The 22,323-nt window shown below is 48.2% G+C and overlaps 2 protein-coding genes across 4 annotated transcripts; one reads left to right on the top strand and one right to left on the bottom strand.

Moving 5' to 3' along the window:
* The first annotated feature begins 892 nt into the window (after window positions 1-892).
* On the top strand, window positions 893-6,793 carry Nags (N-acetylglutamate synthase). Its single transcript, XM_005328098.5, has 7 exons — window positions 893-1,436; window positions 1,961-2,235; window positions 2,348-2,561; window positions 2,883-3,063; window positions 3,672-3,843; window positions 3,942-4,124; window positions 5,040-6,793. Exons 1-7 carry the CDS (start codon window positions 1,020-1,022, stop codon window positions 5,191-5,193), a joined length of 1,596 nt encoding a protein of 531 aa, XP_005328155.2. The 5' UTR covers window positions 893-1,019; the 3' UTR covers window positions 5,194-6,793.
* Window positions 6,767-10,460, bottom strand: Tmem101 (transmembrane protein 101). Of its 3 annotated transcripts, none has more exons than XM_021728322.3 (4): window positions 10,372-10,460; window positions 9,769-9,949; window positions 8,740-8,886; window positions 6,767-7,772 (listed from the first exon to the last, which is right to left on the bottom strand). In XM_021728322.3, exons 2-4 carry the CDS (start codon window positions 9,910-9,912, stop codon window positions 7,464-7,466), a joined length of 600 nt encoding a protein of 199 aa, XP_021583997.1. In that variant the 5' UTR covers window positions 9,913-9,949; window positions 10,372-10,460; the 3' UTR covers window positions 6,767-7,463. The 3 variants fall into 3 exon arrangements, with proteins under 3 accessions (XP_021583997.1, XP_040124660.1, XP_005328156.1); XM_040268726.2 differs by having other exon boundaries at window positions 10,338-10,442; XM_005328099.5 differs by having other exon boundaries at window positions 10,251-10,440.
* Between the last annotated feature and the right edge of the window lie 11,863 nt (window positions 10,461-22,323).

Raw genomic sequence — 22,323 nt, 5'->3', positions numbered from 1 at the left:
TGCCAGGTGTGGTTAATACCTTCTATGTTCCAAGACATTAGGCTACACTATCCAGCTGGAATTTAATGACATTGTTTTAATCTCACTTTGTTTTATTTATTTGTTTGCTTGTTTATTTATTGGTAATGGGGATTGAACCCAGTGGTGCTTAACTACAGAACCATACCCATAGTCCTTTTTGTTTTTGTTTTGTATTTGTTGTTGTGTTATTGTTGTTGTTAAGACAAGCTCTTGTTAAATTGTTGGGGGCCTCCCTAAATTGCTGAGGTTAACTTCAAATTTACAGTCCTCCTGCGTCAACCTGCAGAATATCTGGGATTCCAGGTGTGCATCACCTCCATATGACTTTATTCTTAAGGCTTCCTTCTGTATCTGGATAGGAATATTGGCCTTCTAGTTACAGTTCTATTATGAACAGATTTTAAGTTTAAATGGTTTAAGGAAAAGCCTTACATATTAGAAAGGGGTGCTCTGGGGATGGGGCAGTTTCCTCAGGGTGATTCCTAGTGGCTGGAGGTCACAAACCCTAGTAACCCCACGTGAGCTCAGACCACAGGAGATTGCATTTACACCCTGGAGCGAGGCTGACTCCACCTCCTTCGACTCTTCCCGACCCCTCCTTCCAGTCCCTTCTGCACTAATGACTATCTGCTCTCCTTTCTCGCTTTAGTCAGTGTCCCCTTTAACCAATGAGGACCCCGCTGACTCCTACAGCCACCCTTAGGTCCATAAGCCCTTCCTGGAACCGAACTTGGCCGCACATTAAAGTGCTCCACCGCCTTTTATCAGGGCCTCGTGTACCTCGCCAGAGAGCACCGTCCCCTCTAAGGGCGGGAGATGCTGGCGGCTCCGCCCCCTAACCCATGAACTGACCTTCCTCAAGCTCTGGCCCGGGTCCGGATCCGCCCCGGCCAGGTCCAGCCCCGCCCAGCGACAAGTTAAGAGCTCCCCTTCCCCACTGTGCGGAGTGCTAAGGACAGATCGCCACCGGTGGGGGACGTGCGGGGTTGGTTCTCGTCATGGCGACAGCGCGGGTGGCAGCTACCCTGCGGACCGCTGCTACCGGCGGGAAGTTGCACGGCCCACGGGGCACTGGGGGCGCACGGAGACTGAGTGGTAGCGCACGGCGGCGGGCCGCTGGGGGTGCTAGCCCGGGACGCCGGCTCAGCACCGCGCGGGCACGTGTCCAATCCCAGCCGGAGGAGGCCGAGGGCGCTGAGGACCGCGTCCAGTCGCCCACCACAACCGAGCCGTTGTGGACGCCGCCTCCGGCGCCGCCCGAAACCCCCGCGCCCCCGGCTGGCCGTTCTCTGGTGCAGCGGGACATCCAGGCCTTCCTGAACCAGTGTGGGGCTAGCCCCGGGGAGGCGCGCCACTGGCTCACCCAGTTCCAGAGCTGTCACTACTCCGCAGACAAGCCTTTCGCCGTCATCGAGGTGAGGGGAGCCTTGTCACCGAGAAGGGACAGGGGTGGTGTAGCGACTGTCAGGCACAGCAGGACAAGCTGTGGACTGGACAGCGGAACTGAGAAAGGGCACGGCGAGTGCTGATGGGTACCGGGAATGGGCGAGGCCTCGCGCTGCTCCAGAAGCTTCCCTTGCAACCTGAGGTCGAAACCTGGGGAACCTAACCCTCAGATGTGATGCCTGAAGAAGGTCCCCCACCATGGACGCAGTTAGGGGTTCAGAGGGTGGAGTTGCTTGCATCACCCCTCCCCCAAAGGTGTCCCAGAGTCCAAGGTTACTGGGAGGAGCGGTGGGAGGAACTGCAGCGTGAGATAAGGGAGCGGCAAGACCCAACGGGCAAAGGGCGGAGCAGGTGGGCTCCAGTGACCAGAAGTGGGGCCTGTCAACTCCTGAGCAGGTGGTCATGAGATGACCTAAGGTCCTCGCTGTAAAGATCAGGCGGCTCAGGGCCAATGTGGCTCGCATTGACGCCTATTCATGCCTTGTGCCCGCAGGTGGATGAGGAGGTGCTCAAGTGCCCGCGGGGCGTATCCAGCCTAGCCTTTGCCCTGGCCTTTCTGCAGCGCATGGACATGAAGCCACTGGTGGTTCTGGGGCTGCCGGCCCCCACAGCGCCCTCGGGCTGTCTTTCATTCTGGGAGGCCAAAGCACAGCTTGCCCAGAGCTGCAAGGTGCTGGTGGATGAGCTGAGGCACAACGCAGCCACTGCAGTGCCTTTTTTTGGCGGCGGGTCAGTGCTGAGTGCTGCAGAGCCAGCCCCCCATGCCAGGTTAGTGCCGGCCCTGCCCTCCTGGGCGTCGTCAGAGCAGGCTACTTGGCCCACCCTGCCCCAGTCTGATGGTGCTGGAGGGGCCCTCTCGAGCACCACGTCTGGCCCACAGCTATGGTGGCATCGTCTCGGTGGAGACGGACCTGCTGCAGTGGTGCCTGGAGTCCAGCAGCATCCCCATCCTGTGCCCCATTGGGGAGACGGCTGCACGCCGCTCAGTGCTTCTCGATTCTCTGGAGGTGACCGCGGCGCTGGCCAAGGCGCTGCAGCCCACCAAAATCATCTTCCTCAATAACTCAGGCGGCCTGCGCAACAGCAGTCATAAGGTGCGCTCCTCCTTTTGCACGCCCACCCCACCCCATGACTCTAGGACAAGCTGAGCCCCCACCCTTACGGCCCCTGCTCGCCTCCTGGACCGGCCACAGTCACTTTCAAGCCCGGTAGATAGGAAAGCATAATTATAAAAAACCGAGTTTGGCCTCCTGCGTCCAGATCTGAGCATTCCCTGGCAGAATTCGCCAGGGGAAGTAAGTTAATAAAGGGGTCAGAGAAAAGAGGTCCTTGGGGAAATGATGCAATCAGGGGGTTAAGGAAGACATCTGTGGTCGGCTAAGGGCTCATGGCTCATCCCCTTGCTGGGGACTCAGGTCCTGAGTAATGTGAACCTGCCTGCGGACCTGGACCTGGTGACCAACGCGGAGTGGGTGAGCACCAAAGAACGGCAACAGATACGGCTCATTCTGGACGTGCTCAGCCGCCTGCCTCACCACTCCTCGGCTGTCATCACCGCCGCCAGCACGCTGCTCACGGAGCTCTTCAGCAACAAGGGTGAGGGTCCCCGGTGGGCGGGCAGGTGAGCAGGCGGGTCTGGGGCAGGAGGTTGAGCATCGATCTGGCCTGGCTGTAGGTGTGCAGGAGTTCGGCTTCTCCAGCAGCCTGGAAGTCGTAGCGGGAGGCCACACCAGTCGGTTCCTGCTCCTGCTGAAACCAGGTGGAGGTGTGGGAGGCGAAGATGGACCAGGCTGGAACGGAACTTGGGTAGAACTAAGGAGATGGGCGGGACTTAAGATGCGAGAAATCGGATAGGCGGGATTTTGAGGGGACGTGACCGAGGGGGAATAGCCGAGTGTAGGAGAGGTGGGCTGGACTTGGGCAGGTAGGTGGGACTGGGGGCGGGATAGGAGAGAAGGACTAAAGGTAATGGGAGGGACTACGAGTGATGTGCGAAACTTGGGGTACAAACTGGAAAGAGCATCTCCTTGAGTGAAAAACAGACAAATTGTCAAACCACAGAAATCATTTGACTTTGGAGATGTCCCGAAGATAGTAATTGTGCCACCAGTCCCCTCTCTGCCTGGAGCCCGGAGCAGGCCGCATATACTGAGAAGTGGGCCTGGCCCTGGGTCAACCTAACCCCTTCCTTCATCTCACCCTAGGCTCAGGGACCCTGTTCAAGAATGCCGAGAGGATGCTGCGAGTTTGCAACCTGGACAGCCTAGACCAGGGGCGCCTGGTGAACTTGGTCAACGCCAGCTTTGGCAAGAAGCTCCGGGACGACTACTTGGACTCTCTGCGTCCGCGGCTGCACTCCATCTATGTCTCTGAGGGGTGAGCCTGCGGGCCTCAGGGGCAAGGGACCAGGGTCGTTGATGGGCACTTCAGATCAATGAGAGGTCCCAGCCTGGCTCTCCCGCCCCCTGCTCCAGGTACAACGCTGCGGCCATTCTGACCCTAGAGCCCGTACTTGGGGGCACCCCGTACCTGGACAAATTTGTAGTGAGCTCCAGCCGCCAAGGCCAAGGTTCTGGCCAGATGCTGTGGGAATGCCTGCGGCGGGACCTGCAGATGCTGTTCTGGCGCTCCAGGGTCACCAACCCCATCAATCCCTGGTAGGCCCTGTCTCTCCCTCTCCTCTGCCGCTTCCACCAGCCACCATCAAGATGCTGAGCTCCCCAGGGCTGGAGATATAGCTCAGTTGGTAGAGTCCCTGCTGCAGATGCACAAGGCCCTGGGTTCAATCCCCAGCACCATAAGAAAAAGATACTAAGCTTTCCTTCTTTTACTAGCTTCCCTTCCACAGAGAATGGCCTGGCCTGGGGTTCCCTAGTGACATTCCTCAGGCCCACATCTCTGCTTCCCTTGAAGCAAGTGATACCTCCTAACCCCCATGCAGCAGCCTGTCTCTCCCAAGAAATCCTGACTCTTCTAGAGGCTCCTTTCAGACTCCATTGCCAAACTCCTTATTCCAGGTCCACAGTACCTTCAATGAAAAACCCCTCCTCTCTTTCCTTCATAACTATGCCCCTATCCCTCCCTACCCTATTCTGTGGACACTAAGAAGTGACCAAGGGGCTGGAGATATAGCTCAGTTGGTAGAGACCAAGAAGTTGGATATGCTGGCATATGCAAGTCTCATCTACTTGGGAGGCTGAAGCAAGAGGATCATAAGTTCGAGGCCAGCCTGGGCAACTTAGCAAGACCCTGTCTCAAATAAATAAGTAAATAAAGTCACCAAGAACCAACCATCAAGGCAGTGGGGAGAGGAAGGGATGTTCGTATATTGACCTTCCTAGCTGTGACCCTAGCAAGTTAGCTCACTTCCCTGAGTTTTAGTTGCTTTTCTGTGAAAAGACAGCCTGAAATGTCAGGCTCAGCTGCTACTGAGGGGAGAATGAAGTAACACAATGGGTCCCAGCTGGGCATCCGGCATATAATATACAACTAATAGACTCCTGAAAACAGACTCAGTGAGTGAGCATGAGCCTTGACCTAAAAGCTGCTCCCTTTTCCTTCCTCCCACCCAGGTATTTCAAGCACAGTGATGGCAGCTTTTCCAACAAGCAGTGGATCTTCTTCTGGTTTGGCCTAGCAGATATCCGGGACTCCTATGAACTGGTCAACCATGCCAAGGGGCTGCCAGACTCCTTCTGCAAGCCAGATTCTGACCCAGGCAGCTGACCCTTACCACAGGTCCTGTAGGCCCTGGGATAACCAGGGTAAACGGAAAGCCATGCCTGCTGAGGGTGACCCCAGGCAGCCACAGGCTGGTTGGGGCTTGTTGGCTGAGTAATTTGCAGAGGAAGAAGCAGCCCCAGCTCTGCACAGAGGGAACACCAAAGTGGGACAAGTACAAAGAGGGGGGGGCCAACCTAAGGTTTTGAAGACACAACCAGGTGGCTTTCAATTTTCAGCCTGGGGACTGGGGCATGGGTGCCTTGGAGGGCCCTACTTGGGGCTAACCTTAACGATAGGCCAGTTTCTAGGCCTCTGTGCCATTTTGAGGCTCCCTTGCCCAAAATCTCTGTCACACTCACACAGACACCACCTGATATTCTATCACTCACCCTAATTCCTTTGGGTCTTGCAATTTTTCAGAAGGCCTTGATTAAAATGCAAATGCTTCTGTGAGTCAGTTCACACTTGAAAGGAAATTAGCAGTGACCCTCTGGAATCAAGAACTTGAGAACCAGGGGACTTATAGAGTAAAGGAGAAAATAAGATGGAGGGCCCCAAGGATGAATGCTGCCATCATCTCCTCACCTGATGCCAGCTGTCCCCTAGGTTAGAAGACATTTCAGGCCAAGAGCAGCTCCAGACTCCATCCCCTGTGGGAGCTCCACCCCCACCCCCAGCTCCCTTTCCGGGCTGGGCCTAGTACAAGACCAAACATCAATGGCTCATCTTTTATCTACAAGAGCCCAGAGAAGCCACAGGGTGGGTTTGGCTTGAAAGTCTAGACTTGGATATGTCCCCCAGCCCCAGTGAAGCTTGTGTCATCTCTGCAAGACCAGCATACCTCAGAGGAGCAGGAATCCAAAGCCCAGACATTTCATTCACCATTTTTTGAAGCACATGTCAGGTGCCCTACTAGATACTAGGATTATTTTCTGTCCAAAAGTGCACAGAAAAATAGGGAGATGTTCAATTAAAAGTCCCTCTTGGTGACAAAACCCAGGACCTCAGAGAAACCTGTCTTTCCTCAAGAAACATGTCTCAAGACATACTGGGCTTAGGTACTAGACACCTGACCTAGAATCCTGATTTGTAGCTGGACTTGCTCCGCAGCTTGGGATAAGCTGCTTACCTTCTCTGAGTCCCCATTTCCTCATGTGAACATGTAAAATACTTGTTGAAGTGGACACAACCTTAGTTCACTCCCTCTAATTGCCCTTGCTAAAGTTTTCTTCAAAAGAGCTGGCCCCAAGTGGGGAAGGAAGGACAAGCTACAAGAGTGAAAGAAATCAAAAGTATAAACAACAGTATAAAGATTTTGAGGTTTTGCTGTTTTATCAAGCTGGAGATTAAACTCAGGGACTTGCACATGCTAGGGAAGTGTTCTACACTGAGCTATACCCCAGCTCAGATTTTGAAATTCTTGAAGACAGTCAAAGGACTGTGGAACTTTCAGAACAGGGGAAACCATGGGAGGATCAAAGTTGGGCTTAACCAGATATGGTGTTTCAAGAAACTCACAATCAATCCCAGCCAATGGCAAAGTGCCCTGTGAGGAAAACAGAAAAGTGAAGCCAAATGTCTATATAAAGTGTTTATTTTTGGAGGACTGTGTGGTCTGGTGTTTGGGAGGGCACTCTACTCCCACCAGGCCAACCATACAGCTGGAAACAGACAGCAGAGATGGGAAGCTGGCTGCTGCCTGCTCCACCCCTACATATCCCAGAGGTTCTCAAGGTACATGACAGAGAGCTGGTACTGTTTCTGCCCCCAGCACGCTCTAAGAACTGTGTGACTTCTGTACTGCCAACTCTTCTGTTCCTCCAGGACCTGAGCCATATGTGTCAACAGTCCAAAAAGCACCACAGAGCTCAGCTGCATCTGCCAGGTTCAAAAGGAAAAGTTTCCCATTCATGTACTTCCCAGTCTCCATCTTCCTTCCTCTGTCACTCACTCTCAGCAGCTGCACCCTGCCTCACTCCCTTCTCAAAAATTCTCCCCTTCCTGGGGACCCAGGAAGCAGCTGGCCTCAGCTCTCCTCTCAACAAACAGGAAAAAAAAAAACAAACAAACCCGTGAGGCATTAAGTTCAGGGATCCCACCTTCCCAAGGACAAGCCAGGAACCGAAAGAGACCTGTCTCTTAACTATGCAAAAAAAAAAAAAATGGGGGGGGGGGAGCCAAAGAATCAAACAGACCAAGAAGCATAAATAAACAGCAACAGGGCCAGCGAAGCAGTAGCTCCCTGTGCCCATCTCAGCCTCTTGCTATCAAACTCAGCCATCAGTGGCCAGAATGACAGCAGCCCCGAAGATGCCCACACTCTCGCCGAGCAGTTTCATCTGGTTCCAGAACTCTACACGTCGCATGTTGTGCCAGTAGGCAATGTTGCCATCAATGAGCAGCATGACTGGGGGCAGCAGGACAGCCAGGATCTGAGCAGCCAGAGTCACGTAGTAACCTGACAAGAAGGCCAGGGCCAGGATGCCGTACAGTACGAAGAACAGCTGGATCATCAGCTCCCCTCCTGGGAGATGGTTCAGATATGCCAGTCGGTCTTCCTTGCTGTGCTGCAGTGAATAGGCCTGGAGACACACCATCCTCTAAGACTCTCCAACAGGCTGGAATGCCCATCTGGGGAAGGCCACCCATGGGATGGTACCTGCAAATCAGCCCTGCAAAATGGGCCACTAAGTCCTCTCTCAGAATGAGGACTCTTTGAAAGTAGGACCTGTTTCCTTCTCTGACTACAGGGCCCCAGCAGGTTAAGCTGTATTTCCTCTTCCCCAAGGGTTTTTTTTTTGTGTGTGTGTGGTGCTGGGAATGGAATATGCTAGGCAAATAGTCTGCCACTGAGCTATACCCCTAGCCCTTTTAAATTTTCTGAGACAGTGCCTCCCTAAGTTGCTAAGGCTGGCCTCAAACTTGTGATTCTCCTGTCTTAGTCTCCTGAGAAACTGTAACTACAAGTGTGCAGCACTGTGCCTGGTCCCCTGGGGCTTCTGAAGGAAGGAAGTATATATCCACAGTCACACTGGGAGGTCCCACCTCTGAATATACCATGGAATACCAAATGGAGTCCTGTACAAGGGTTTGATACCTGGCAACTAAGATGAGGCCAAGTACCTTCCACACTGGCCTCCCCTAGCACCAAGGAGAATCATGACTGACTACCCAAGGTACTTCCCATCAGCTCTAGGTGGCAGAGTCCTAGCTACAATCCCATCAAACCTCTCCTCTGACCACTTTCCCAGTCATCTAGAGGCTGAATCCATAAGAGAAAACGACCCCATCTTGTTCTTCTGTCTTTCAGGGTTGGAACTGAATGGTCAATCCAACTTCTCTACCTGGTGGGTTTAATGTTGGAAGAAGGGCTCTCAGATAGCTCTAAGGTGCCTGGAGGGCTGGTGAGCCCAGAAGCTGTCCAGGGCAACCACTGCCATCCACGCCATCAGCAAGCCCTTGTTCTGACTATCTTCCTGGGTTCTGTCAGGCCTGGGCTCACGTTTCATTCCCAGTCAGGCACCTCCAAACATTAGAAACCCAACCTACCACGCAGATGAGGTAGATGCCCAGGAACACCTGGCCGGTAGACTGAAGAGAGCGGCTGCGGGGTTTCCGACGGTATAGCTCCCCAGCACCGCTGGCTAGCACCAGAAAGCCACCGATAATGGCAACTGTACGTGAGTACATACGAACCTAAGACCAGGGCAAGGAGACTCCAGTCAGGAACTGCAGCCACCACATTTTTCCTGGCTGCCCAGAGTATAGAACTGCCCATTTCTACACATATGATTCCAACTGATAATGTCCTCTTATTTCTAAGGGTGGTTGGCAGATAAAGCAGAGATAGATATTTCTTTTTTACAGAAGTGGAAACTGAGGCCCAAAGGGGTTCAGAAAATTGTCCACAGTCCTACTGAAAGTAAGTGACAGAACTCAGACACCACACATTGCCCCTTTCCCCATCTGGTAGGTCTGGAGACTCAGTCGGTGTTCTTTCCTCTATACAGTATACAGAACAGAGTCAGAAAAAGGGAGAGAGGGAAGGAAGAAGAGCCGAACTCACCCTCCTGTAACTGTACACATATCTGCCTCCCTTACTGGGACTGACAGTCCCTTCTGCGAAATCAGTCCTTTTCCAACCTTACCTTTAAGCCTGCAGTGCTCAACATAGGTTCTGACATTTACAGGTTTAAATGCTGCACTAAGATTAATTACCTTTCATAAAATTAGATGGTTGAACCAGATACTCACCAAGGTCCTTGTTGATGTATAAATCTGAGATTACTAAACTAATAGTTTAAAGGATTCTTAGAATACGAGACCTGGGTTCTCATCCTACCAAAGAATGATGTAATATAATCTCAGTAAAAAGTCTTTCCCATCTCTGGACCTCAATTTCAACACACTGAAGGGAAGGTTTGTGTGCTCACTTAAGGATCTTCCATTTCTGCCCTTTAACACAAGTCTAAGGACTCCGTCCTCCCAGGATTCACATGTGACTAGCACACCATGCAAGCCCACTAAGTGCCCTGGGAATTGGTCTGAAGCTCCCCCTTCTGGGGCCAAAACGCTCACCTTCAGCCAGTCCCCGTAGTGGACGTAGCCTCCGATGTAGGCGGCGTAGGTGCTAATAGCCAGCTGGAGTGCTGCCCCCAGCGCGAACCAGCGCCGCTTCACTCCGAAGGACATGAAGCTAGCACATAGCACGGCTGCCCCCATGTCGAAGTACAGGTAGGGCACTGGGATGTCCGGCTTCCTGCGAGCCGAGAAGCAATGAGGACAGAATAAAACCGGGAAGAGCCTTGAGACCCCGTGAGTTCCCCCCAAGCTGCACTGCTCCCTCAATTGAAGACCCCTCTCATGGCTAGAACCACCACATCAGATCTGGCCAGATGCCCAAACCATAGCACCCCTCCCAAGTTCAAGGCACCAATTCCTCCCAGTCCAAGAGTCCCAACTTCTGGGCCCCAACTTCTTTCCCACATCACTGCAACCCAGTTCTCAGGACAGGCCGTATCGCCCCCCACCGCGTTCGGCGGCTGCGTGGGCGCGCTCACCGGCGCGCCTCGGCCCTTTCAGCGTACAGCATGAGCTGACTAAAGCAGCCCCAAAAGGGGCAGCGTGTAAGCAGCACCGAACCCAACTGCATGATCAGCTGCAGCATCCATCGTCTCGAACCTATCTTCGATGCCATCTTGGGAAAGGGCAGTCCGCAGCAGCCTCACCCGGGTCTGGGAGGCGGGTTCTGGGATGGGCCACGCAACTTCCGGTCCCTTGCTTATTGCTTCCGACAGAAAACGACGCTCTCGCTTTCAGTTCCGAAAGGAAGGTGGCGTTCTCTTAAGGGAGTTCAGGCTTCTACTCTGAGGGTGTAGACTTCAGGGCCCCACTTTGTACCTACCAAACTGAATACTAGACCTCAGTAAGGAACGATGGGGTCAGAACCTTGTAAGTCCTGTATTGTAGCTTGGTGTATGGAAGCAAAGTTATCTTTGCAGGCAGAACTTTAACTCTGTGATGTTGGGCACATTGCCTAAACTAAGACTTAACTGTGGAATGGGGATAATGATCACAGAGTTTTTTGGAAATTTGTGACAATTAGTCCTAGAACATAGTAGGAATTCAATAAAAGAAATACACACAGAGATCCCAGAAGAAATCCCTCAGCTTCCGTTTAAAGTAAGGAGTACTCCTGGCTCCTGTCTGTCTCCTGAGAGAACAGGGAAATCTAATGTGGCCATTTGGAAATTATGACTATTTTCCCTCAAATCACTTCATTTTTCCAGTTCCAATGCTCACACTCTAGCCCAAACTATCATTTTTATCAGTTTAACTGCAGCAACCTTCCAAATGGCCTTCCCCACTTCCCCTTTGGCCTCCTCCAGTTTGTTCTCAATTCCCCTATTATATATGCTAACATCAGCTACCCTTCCTTTGAATCACAGCACAAAGGCAATTACATATTTGTGACTCTTATGACTATTTTCCCTCACTAAATTGTGAATTTCATGAGGATAAAGACAGTATTTTGGGGGGTGGGAGTACTGCGGATTGAACTCTGGGGAATCTCAGCCATTGAGCCACATTCCCAGCCCTATTTTTGTGTTTTATGTAGAGAAAGAGTCTTACTGAGTTGCTTAGTGCCTCGCTTTTGGTGAGGCTGGCTTTGAACTTGCAATTCTCCTGCCTCAGCCTCCTGAGCCACTGGGATTACAGGTATGGGCCACCACACTTCGGGCCTCTATTTACTATTTATAGCCTCAGTATACAAAATATATTCATGAAATATGTACTATATATTAACAAAAAGTGTTGTCAGTGTATGTAGTTCATAATGCTCAATAAATATTTATTAGAGGCAAAAGTTCTGGGCATTTTAGGGTTACCACCACAAAGCTGCCCCCTATCTTCCTGAACATACCTGTACCCTTTAACACTGAATTCACCCCACAATACTGAAGACCCTGCAAGCACCCCTAGTGGGTCATTTGATTCAGATCTACTTCCAATTCCCTGGAAGGGGCTCATGTCCAAACAGCGTTTCTAACCAATTAAAAAAAAATGAAGTAGTCAATGACAGCTTATTATGATTTGGATCTTTAATGCCCCCTCCCAGAAAAAGCTCCTGTTTTGAAAGCATGGTCCCCAAAACAGCAATATTCAGAGGTGAACATTTAGAAAATGATTAGATTGTGAGGGTTGTAACCTTATTGGTGGATTAATCATTTGATGGATTAATAATTTGCCTACCGGTGGTACCTAGGCAAGTGGGCCATGATTGGAGGAGGTAGATTACTGGGGAAGTGGCCTTGGACTGTATCTGTCCATGGTCCCTTCCTTTCTCTCTCTCTTTGCTTCCTAGCTGCCATGAGCTGAGCAGATTTCCTCCATCTCACCCTTCTGTCATGATGTTCTTCCTCTACTGGGTCCAGAGTAATGGAGTCAGACAACCATAGACTGAACCTTTGAAACCATGGGCCCAAAATAAAATTTTCCTCTTCCAAGTTGTTCTTGTCAGGTATTTTGGTCACAGCAACAAAAAAACTAAAATACAGCTCAACAACAACAACAAATTCTTTTTCACATTTCATTTTTAAAAGTCACTAGGCTAAGGCTGGTGTTGTGGCTCAGTGGCAGAGTCTTGCCTCGCACACGTGAGGCACTGGGTTCAATCCTCAGCATCATATAAAAATAAATAAATATAATAAAGCTATTGTGTCCATCTACAACTAAAAAATATTTTTTAAAAAACCATTAGGCTAAAATCTGGGTATATCAGAAGGAACATGAGTTAATGTATCCATGCAAATAACTAGGGAATGGGATTATGTAATTGTGTAAATCTATCTTGTGGGAATGGGGAGATGTCTAGGCAGAAGAAATGAGGAAAAGTCCACATTCAAAGTCATTTTTCACTAGGCATGGTGGCCCATGCCTGTAACCTCAGCTACTTTGGAGACTGAGTCAGGAAAATTGAGAGTTGAGGCCAGACTGGACAATTTAGTGGAACCCTATCTCAAAATATCTTTAAGGGGGGACTGGGGAACATAGCTTGGTGGTAGAGCACTTGCCTAGCATTCACAAGGCCCTGGGTTCAATCCCCAGTACCCTCTCCACCCTCTAAAAAAAGTCATTTTGCCTACCTCTGCCCATCAATGACAACCAGACAAACTTAAGTTTTCTTCACCCTAACACAGGCACATAGTACAGAATCACTTTCCAATTGGTTTTATTTTTCCTATCTCTTTACCCATTCCCGATTCAAGCCCTAAGGTGTTGAGGAGGATCAGAACAGGAATTACGAATATCCATAAAATCATCCTAGAAGCCCAACTGCTGTCCCCACAGGCTATCCCCCACCATAACATTAGCAATGTTTCAATTAAGTGCCCATCAGCAGAAGTTATTGATATGTGCAAAGAGGGGAAAGATAAGGATTAAGAAAGCTTTCCTTGGTACCCACTCCATGCCAATCTCTCTGGTTTAGGTTCTTCTTTCACTACCCTCTCCCAAAGAATTGAGAAGGAAAGGACTATAGCCAGATCCTAGTTTCTAGAGTTGAGACAGATGCCGCTTAGGTCAGAGGAGGGGATGAGTAGGCTATTTAGACCCTGAGAAATCAACATAGCCGTTTTGCCCCTGCCCATACTTCAGTTCTGTTTGGGTAGACAATTGAACTTTTCAGAAACTTTCCAACCTCCCTTCTCTAGCTGCCTTGACCTCCTTCTGTAGCCCTCCTCACTTCTCCAGAGGGCTCCCCAGCTATCTGGACCCTCTAGGGCCCTGCCTGCACTTACACTCATCCATAACCACAGCCATGGTAACCAGCATGGTATCTCTGATGCCTAGCACAATGGCCATCTCAGCCAAGCAGAGCTGGGCCTCTACACTGCCCAGCACATGTCAAAATGCCCAGGTTGGCCACATGCCAACTTCCCAAAGGCCCACTGCAGGTCACAGTAGCACTTCCAGGGACTGTTGGACAACAACAGCCATGTGCCTGCTGTCTGATTGTCAACCACTACCTTGAACTCTAGGTTTGCAGTAAGTTGTCCACAAAAGAGGCCTAGTGCCCACAAGGCTGCAAGGGCTTCGGCCTGTAGCTTGCTGATGTCGTTCCCAGCCAGAGAGAGGACTGGCATGATGGTCAAGACAGCACTCTCAACATGCTGCAAATAGTTTCCAGTCATTGGAGCTAGTATAGGCTGAAGAGGTACCCAAGGCCACTTGTACCAGCTGGTTGTGGCTCTTCCAGGCTCTCCAGGTTCCAAAGCTGTAGGGGTCCAAGGTGGTAAACAGGTTGTAAGGTCCAGGTGGAGTAGAGCCCGGGGCAGCTGAGAAGTCTAGAGGCAGGTTGGGCCAGCTAGTTGCAGCAAAGATCCAGCAGTTTCAGGAAACTCAGGCTCCCCAAGTCCCACCAGCCAAATCTCGAAGAACATTGTGAGAAAACAACAGTATCCACAGTATCCAGGGACACTGGAAGGAGCCATATAAGGAGTGGCTGAGATTATTTTGGCTCAGTTCCAGGGGCCAGACACTGTAGGAAGTCTGGAAGGGAAACCAATCAAGTGGAGGCCCAAGAGTCCACCACAAGGCCCACAGTTGAGCAGGTGCACTGTGCTGGGAACACTGTTGCTAGATTCCAGAAAAAGTCCAATACACAATTATGGCTACAGCCATTGTGAGCAAGGAGTGGCCCATGAGGGGATGGGCTAAGAATGGCATAAGGCACACAAGGATGCTGATGCTGTAACCCCAGCAACTCAGGAGGTTGAAGCCAGCCTGAACAACTTAGTGAGACCCTGTCTCAAAAGGAAAAGGGCTGAGGATGTAGCTCAGTGGTAAAGCATGCCTGGGTTCAATCACCAGTACAAAAAAAAAAAAAAAAAAAGCCGACAACATTTCACAATTATGTCTCAACTCATCCACCTAGAGTCGTGGAAGTTCAGTGATATCAGAAATATATAAGCAGAGACCATTCAGGGGTCTCATTGTTTACTGGATCCCTACATCCGCAAGCACAAGAGCCATCTAAGCCTGAGACCCCAACATTCTGATTCCTAACCCTAGCTACCCCTTATTGTCTTATTCCTACCAGCATGAAAAACAGTCAGGAAAAATGGTTCTTTAATCCTCAGGGCCCCTCCTTAATGTCACCTGTCACCCAACCTCACTTTCTTTTTTTTTTTTTTTAATAGATGAATTACAGAGACCCAGCTCTTAAAGCCTGATTTTTTTTTTAAGAGAGAGTGAGAGAGGAGAGAGAGAGAATTTTTAATATTTATTTTTTAGTTCTCGGCGGACACAACATCTTTGTTGGTATGTAGTGCTGAGGATCGAACCCGGGCCGCACGCATGCCAGGCAAGCACGCTACCGCTTGAGCCACATCCCCAGCCCCCCAACCTCACTTTCTATAAGGCCCCAGGAGAAACTATTTTCTCCTGCCCCTAAACATTCAGTTATACAAAGGCAGCCAATGTTTGCAGAATTTCTATTCTGCAAGAGGACAGAGCCTTGACTCTGGTCTGGTCTGGCCACTAAGGTAAGGGCCTTAAGCCACAAAATTGCAGGGTACTCACCTATATTCTTGGCAACACTTGCTGAGTGAAGCCCAAGTCCAGGAGTGGAAGTGGAAAATCTCAGCTCTGGTTTCGTGCCTATCTGGCCTTTGCCTAAGCCCCAACCTTAAGGGCAACAGGGGGACCAGCTCTCAGGGAAGCCTTAGCCCTGAAGGTCAGGATACAAGACAAGTTGAGAAAATCCTCAAAATCTTGTGACCTTGTACCAGCGTTGCCTTTCAAAGAGCATGTCCCCCAAAAACCCCTTTCCTCACTCCCTTCTGAAGCTTGAAGTCCCTGGGTGTCTTTCCTGGGAGGATGAACAAAAAGGTTGGGAAGGAGTTGGGAATTTTCTTTTTTCTTTCTACACTGCCTAAGAAAACTGCATCATCCATATTTCATTCAGGCCTTCTCTGATTACAAAGGGACTTTTTTCCTTTATTATCACTAGGCCAGAGGTCTCACAAGGCCACCCTGGTCTTCATGGAATGCCCAGCATCTCCTAAAACAAGGTATTTGTGCCTAGCTTTAGTAGTCTTCCCCGAGAAGACAAACATTTTGCTTCTTTTCTAGGATCCTTGGTGTGCTCACTAACCCAACCTAGCAAATTTTAGAGAATAAGGGACACACGAAAGGGGTAGTTACAATTGCCAAGTATCTCATTTAATCCTCACCTGGAAGTAGGGACTCACACTGCACAGATGAGGAGACTGATGCTTGGAAGGCTAGTAAAGTTTCCAAGTCATATTGTTAATTAGTGGCAGAGATGAAACCTGACAGATCTCAATCCTGCCTTGCTACTAACCACACTGTCCCCCAAACACTGGGTCACTGTTTCCCATGACAATCAAAAACCCCTGTAAGAAATCAAGGTCTAAGCTGGGTGCAGTGGTGCATGCCTGTAATCCCAGTAGCTCGGGAGGCTGAGGCAGGAGGATCACCAGTTCAAAGCCATCCTCAGCAAAAGCGAAACAACTCAGTGAGACTCTGTCTATAAATAAAATACAAAATAGGGCTCAAATGTAGCTCTCTGAGTGTCCCTGAGTTCAATCCCCAGCACCAAAAAAAAAAAAAAAAAAAAAAAAAAAAGTCAAGGTCTAGCTGATCAAAACACACACCTGTAATTCCAGCAACTAGGGAGGTTAAGGCAGGAGGATCACAAATCTAAGACCAGCTTCAGCAACTCAGTGACACCATCTCTCAAAAAATATAAAGGGCTGGGCACTGTGGTGCCCAGCAGCTCAGGAGGCAGGAAGATTTTGAGTTCAAAGCCAGCCTCCAGCAATGGCAAGACCCTAAGCAACTCAGTGAGACCCTGTCTCTAAAATATAAAATAGGGCTGGGGATGTGGCTCAGTGGTCAAGTACCCTTGATTTCAATGCCCAACACCCAAAAAACTAAAAAGGACTGGGCTGTAACTCAGTGGTAGAGGGTCCCCATGTTTCACTGCCAGTACTACAAAGAAAAAAAAAAAAAGGTCTATTAGAAACTCAGGGTTGTGAATAATACAGATTGTCTGCAGAACAGAAGAGCAGCTGAGCGATGCCAACCTAAGGCCACTACCATTCTTTGGCAGACCTAAAGCCTCTAAACTGATTCAAGTAATCTGGAAAAACTTGAGGATTTACTGTCAAAGATCTTGGGGTTTTTTTGTTTCTTTGTTTCTTTGTGGTACTAAAAATCGAACCGAATGTCTCTGGTATACTCATGCAAGCACACTACCACTGTGCTATATCCCCAGCCTCAACCACCAATGACCTTGAATAAAACACTATCGAAAGGTTCCAGAGCCTCAAGTACAGCAAAATTACAATCAAGCCAAGCACAGAGGTTCATGTCAGTAACAACAGCTATTCAGGAATTTGCAACAGGAGGATTACACCAGTTTGAAGTGAGTTTGGGCAACTTAGCAAAGCCCTGTATCAAAATAATAAAAAATAAAAAGGGCTGGAGATAGCTCAGTGGTAGAAAATATATCTGGGGGCTAGGGATACAACTCAGCGGTACAGTGCTCTCCTAGAATGTGAGAGGAGCTGGGTTTCACCCCAACATGTTAATAAATTTAAAAACATATTTGGGGCTGGTAGTGTAGCTCAGTGGTAGAGTGCATGCCTAGCATATGAGTTCAATCCCCAGTACTGTGAAAAATAAAATAGATTATTAGGAATAAATGTAAAATTCTGCATTTAGGGATTTAAAAGCTACATTATGCAAACTGAAGGTTTGGCCTAATAGTTACCTATGTGAGAAAGTCTGAGCAGATTTTGCTGATCATATCAACCTGTGTCAATGAAATACCGAGTCTGCCAAAAGAAATTACATCCCAGTCATTTCAGGAAATAGTTTCGATGTCCTCTGTGCTGAGGCCCACACTTAAGAATAAAGAAAGGGGGCTGGGGATGTGGTTCAAGCGGTAGCGTGCTCGCCTAGCATGCATGCGGCCCAGGTTCGATCCTCAGCACCACATACAAACAAAGATGTTTTGCCCGCTGATAATTAAAAAAAAAAAAAAAAAAAAGAATAAAGAAAGGGTCCTTCAGGGATCATTTCACTGGAAAAAACAGCTTACAGTAACATTTTGTCTATTTAGCAACTCTTCTGCCTCTTACCCTGGGTCTGTCAAGAAAAAGAAAAACCCTAAATAGCAAGGACTAGCACTCAAGAGACCCAGGCTCTAACCTCAGTCCTAATGAGCTGCTGCTTAGAGGACATAAGGGCACAGCCTAGCTATTATTACATGCTGCCTCCTAAAGTTATGAACTCCCATAAATGGAAGTATCCAAATAAGGGAAGTCTTATCACGGATGTGTATACAGGGGATCTTTTACAGTGGGAGGCTAAACTATAGGGTACACGGACCTCCATGATCCTTGTTATTTCTAAGTACTGGGAAATCTAAGCTTCCAGATGCTACTACCTCTGCTTCATCCCTGGCACTGGAAGCATCCTGTATTGGCACACTGTCCACACACTGACAGGACAAAGTTAAATGACTGCATAGCCCGCTGTAGCCATAGACAAGGTAACAGACAGCAGACGCTTTCAGAAAAGGCTTATCTGAACAAAAACTGCAATGTATTTAATGAGAGTATCCATTTAAAGGAGTGAGGGGTCCCATTACTATAATCATTCCCTTGCAAATGTCCCCAAGTCAGCTCTTCCCCCCCCACCCCGTTGTGCACACGTGATTTCCCACCCCATCTGTAACCAATATCCACTTCTGTGGCTGCATGAAAGTCACTTCAAATAACTGGCAGAGTCACATATCGATGCCTGGCTATATCCTAGAGCCACCACCTCTAAAGACATTCAATAATTTTACTGCATGGCCTTTGCCTGTTTACTGAGCCACCAAACAGAAACTCCCTTACCCCCATCTCCTTGCCAATCTACAGTCTCACCATGCAAGTTCCCCGTCTGTGGATCAAAACTATTTGGGAAAGGGGCTGGGGATGTGGCTCAAGCAGTAGCGCGCTCGCCTGGCATGCGTGTGGCCCGGGTTCGATCCTCAGCACTGCATACCAACAAAGATGTTGTATCCGCCAAGAACTAAAAAATATTAAAAATTCTCTCTCTCCTCTCTCACTCTCTCTTTAAAAAAAAAAAAGGTATTCTTTCCATCTACAACTAAAGGAAAAATTAAAAAAAAAAATTGGGAAAAAAATTGTCTATACCAGGAAAATAAAAACTTCTCCCCTTGTCATTATGCCCTTAACAGTATAATCACTATGTATTAAGTATTACAGACTGAGTATCCCTTATCCAAAATGCTTGGGACCAGAAGTGTTTCAAATTTTTATCAATTTTAGAATATTTGTGTATACATAATGATATATTAGGGATTAGGGACTGGACCCCCAACTAGACATTCTTCCATGTTTCATATACAGCTCATACACAAGGCCTAAAGGTAATTTTATACAATATTTTTAGTGCACCTGTGTTTTGACTATAACCTATTAATGAGGTCAGGTATGGAATTTTCCACTGTGGCATCACATCAATGTTTCAGATTTTAGAGCATTTAGAATTTCAGATTTTCAGATTAGGGGTGCTCAACCTATATAAGTAATCTAAAGATGACTTGAAATGTAAGGAGCTGGGTGTGGTGGTGCACATCTGTAATTCCAGCAGCTCAGGAGGCTGAGGCAGGAGACCTCAAGTTTGAGATCTGCTCTTGGAAAAGTAAGACCCTGTCCCCAAATAAAAAGGGCCAGGCATGTAGCACCCCTGGGTTGGATCCTCAGTACCACACACACACACAAAAAGCAGCAGGCGGCAGGGGGCGCGTTGACAGGTAGGGATGTAGCTCAGTGCACAAGGCCCTGATAATAGGGGGGAAAATAATGTGAGAATGTGCTCATTTATATGCAAATACTATTTTGTATAATGGACTTCAGCATCCAGATTTTGGTGACCTTAGCAGTCCTGATTGTAGTGTCATTTTTTTTTTCCTAGTTGTGAATGGACACAATACATTTATTCATTTATTTTTTCATGTAGTGTTGAGGATCGAACTCAGTGCCTCCCACACACTAGGCAAGTGCTCTACCACTGAGCCACAATCCAGCCCCCTGTCCTGTTGTCTTCTTACCTCTAATAATGGAGGCAGGGCCACCTCCTATCAGAAGCAAAGTCGCTAAGTGGCCATGAATTCCATCCCCTTATCTCCTCAGAGGTCATGTCAAGATAATATTAAATGCCTGGCTCCAGCATACTCTTTTTCTGAGTCCCAGGCTCGTAATCCAGCTGCCCATTTGCCATCTACTCTCAAGGATAGCACAAAGTGACAATCAGTTTGTCACCAGAACTGATTTTTCCTGTTAATTCTGACTCTTCCACTATTTACAGTCATTCTTAGTTCTTCTGCTCCTCACCAAATGCCCTCACATCCAGTCCATCAGTGAGTTCTGGCCAGTGCCAAAATCACTGTTCGGCCACCACCACCTCCCATGTAGCAGCCTCCTTGCATTACAGCCTCCCTGATTCTGGAGCTACCATTTAACATCAAATTCCCTGATTGCTGAAAACCTTCTCCCAGCTGCCTCTCATACCAAGAACAGAGTCATCTCTATACAATAACTACAAGGCCCTGTACCAACTGAATCCAGCTCCTACTCCAACACCTTGCCCACTAGGCTTCGGCCACTTGTCTTCTTTCAATTCCTAAACACCCCAAGCTCTCGTCAACCTTAACTTTAGCACTTTTGTTCACTCTACCCAAACACTCCTGTTCAGATTTCAGTTTAAATCTTATCTCAGAGGCCATTCATAAGTATCCTATTTAGAATGGTACATATCCCACCCCCTAGTAAGCGAAATCAACAACTTTAAGGCCAGAATAAAGGCGAGCAGATTTGACAGTCCATCTTGTCAGTGTCTCCACTATAGACCCATAACAAGTTCTAGTCTACCACTGCTGGAGTTGGCACCCAAGGGTTAATGGAGGTAAACATGGGGAAATTAGTTAAGAAGTCACTAGGAATGTGCCTTAGAATTGTTCTACCCTGCCAGTTCAAAAAGGAATTTAGTTCCACTTCAGATTTTTCAATAAAACTAGAAGTTACAGGAAAATGGGAGAGAGCAGGCAAGAAAGGAGCATACTCTTCAATTCTGTCCTTTTAATCTAAGGGGTCACTGCTGCTATTCTAACCAATCTCTTCTATATTCCATCCTATACTTGGCAAACAAAAGAGAGTATACATGGCACCAGTTTGGAAGGTCAAGTGCATTAGCAGCCCATGAATGGTAAGCTTGGGGGTTTTGTTGTAGTTCTGCCATCACAGGTAGGTGTGGCACTCTGGACAAGTCACTTGGTTTTAATGAACCTCACTGTTCTTTCTGAAAAAGGAAATTATAATCAGACATTCCTCAGGGACTTCGGGAAAGGGGTGAGATGCATCAGAGACTGAGAGCAGGGATCTGAGACCCCACCTGCCTGAATGCTTTATTGTTATTAATCTCATTTCAAATGCCCTCTAAGGTAAGGTTTCGAAAGCAAAGTTGGAACTTAAGTTCAATCCCTCATTTAAATTATCATTTGCAGAGCACCTTCTAAGAGTTAGAAGTTTTACTTATTTTTTGCAGTACTGGGAATAGAAGCCAGAACTTCACACATGCTAGCAAGCACTCTACCAATGAGGCTCATCCCAGCCCACATTAGGGATTATAACCCTTCACATCAATTCTAGAAGGTGGGCATTATTTCCATGTTCACAGATGGGGAAACTAAGGCTCAAGCAGGTGAAATGACTTATCCAGTCACAAAATGAATAGAAGTATATGAACCCAATTATTTGTCTCCAAATTCCTTGTTTTCTTCTGTCTCACCATCTGCTCTTTCCAGCCATCTCTTGAACTGATTAACCTTCCAACATCATTTTAGAAAACATAACTACTAAGTTTTCCTGCCCAAACCACTGGCACCACCAGGGATGGTGGCTCACACCTGTAGTCCCAGCAGCTCCGGAGGCTGAGGCAGGAGGATCGAGAGTTCAAAGCCAGCCTCAACAAAAGCGAGGCACTAAGCAAATCAATGAGACACTGTCTCTAAATAAAATACTAAATAGGGCTGGAGATGTGGCTCAGTGATCCAGTGCCCCCGAGTTCAATTCCTGTTAAAAAAAAAACACTGGCACATACTATCTTTCTCCCATTAACAGACCTAAAGACTAATAGGAAGGAAATAAAGGCACAGAGCATATAACAAGGGCTTCCTACCAAGCTTGGGTTTTCCACTACCTAAATCACTGTTTTCTTTAATTGAATCCCTTAGGTTCTAAGATCTGGTAAAGTCTCCTCCTCCTGTTTCAACTTGTCCAAAAGTCTAAATTCCCATGCAGACTAAATTTTGAGACAGTTCTTTTAAATCGATGACAGGTGAATTTGAAATTTACTTCTCAGCTCTTCTATCATCTGTGCATTTAAGAAGCCTGTGAAGAACATATGGACCCATATTTTTTACCCATATCCAATTGCACGTAACTCCAAACCTTGGATACCCCTTTTCAAATGAACACACTTTACACTGTATTTCTGGGTTAAGTTCTCAGATGCAGAAAGATAAAGAGT

This window comes from Ictidomys tridecemlineatus, chromosome 3 (assembly GCF_052094955.1).
Source record: "Ictidomys tridecemlineatus isolate mIctTri1 chromosome 3, mIctTri1.hap1, whole genome shotgun sequence".
In the NCBI taxonomy this organism is placed as follows: Eukaryota; Metazoa; Chordata; class Mammalia; order Rodentia; family Sciuridae; genus Ictidomys; species Ictidomys tridecemlineatus.
This window is presented reverse-complemented; position numbering and strand designations above follow the sequence as displayed.

What these genes read in the sequence shown, in the direction of transcription:
- Nags (XM_005328098.5), top strand. Translation starts at nt 1,020, where the DNA reads ATGGCGACAGCGCGGGTGGCAGCTACCCTGCGGACCGCTGCTACCGGC. An exon ending in TGCGCAACAGCAGTCATAAG is followed by an intron (nt 2,562 to 2,882) that starts GTGCGCTCCTCC and finishes CTGGGGACTCAG; the next exon opens with GTCCTGAGTAATGTGAACCT. An exon ending in GGAGCTCTTCAGCAACAAGG is followed by an intron (nt 3,064 to 3,671) that starts GTGAGGGTCCCC and finishes ATCTCACCCTAG; the next exon opens with GCTCAGGGACCCTGTTCAAG.
- Tmem101 (XM_005328099.5), bottom strand. Translation starts at nt 10,387, where the DNA reads ATGGCATCGAAGATAGGTTCGAGACGATGGATGCTGCAGCTGATCATG. An exon ending in GAAAGGGCCGAGGCGCGCCG is followed by an intron (nt 9,950 to 10,250) that starts GTGAGCGCGCCC and finishes CTCGGCTCGCAG; the next exon opens with GAAGCCGGACATCCCAGTGC. An exon ending in GCATCTACCTCATCTGCGTG is followed by an intron (nt 7,773 to 8,739) that starts GTAGGTTGGGTT and finishes GTGTGTCTCCAG; the next exon opens with GCCTATTCACTGCAGCACAG.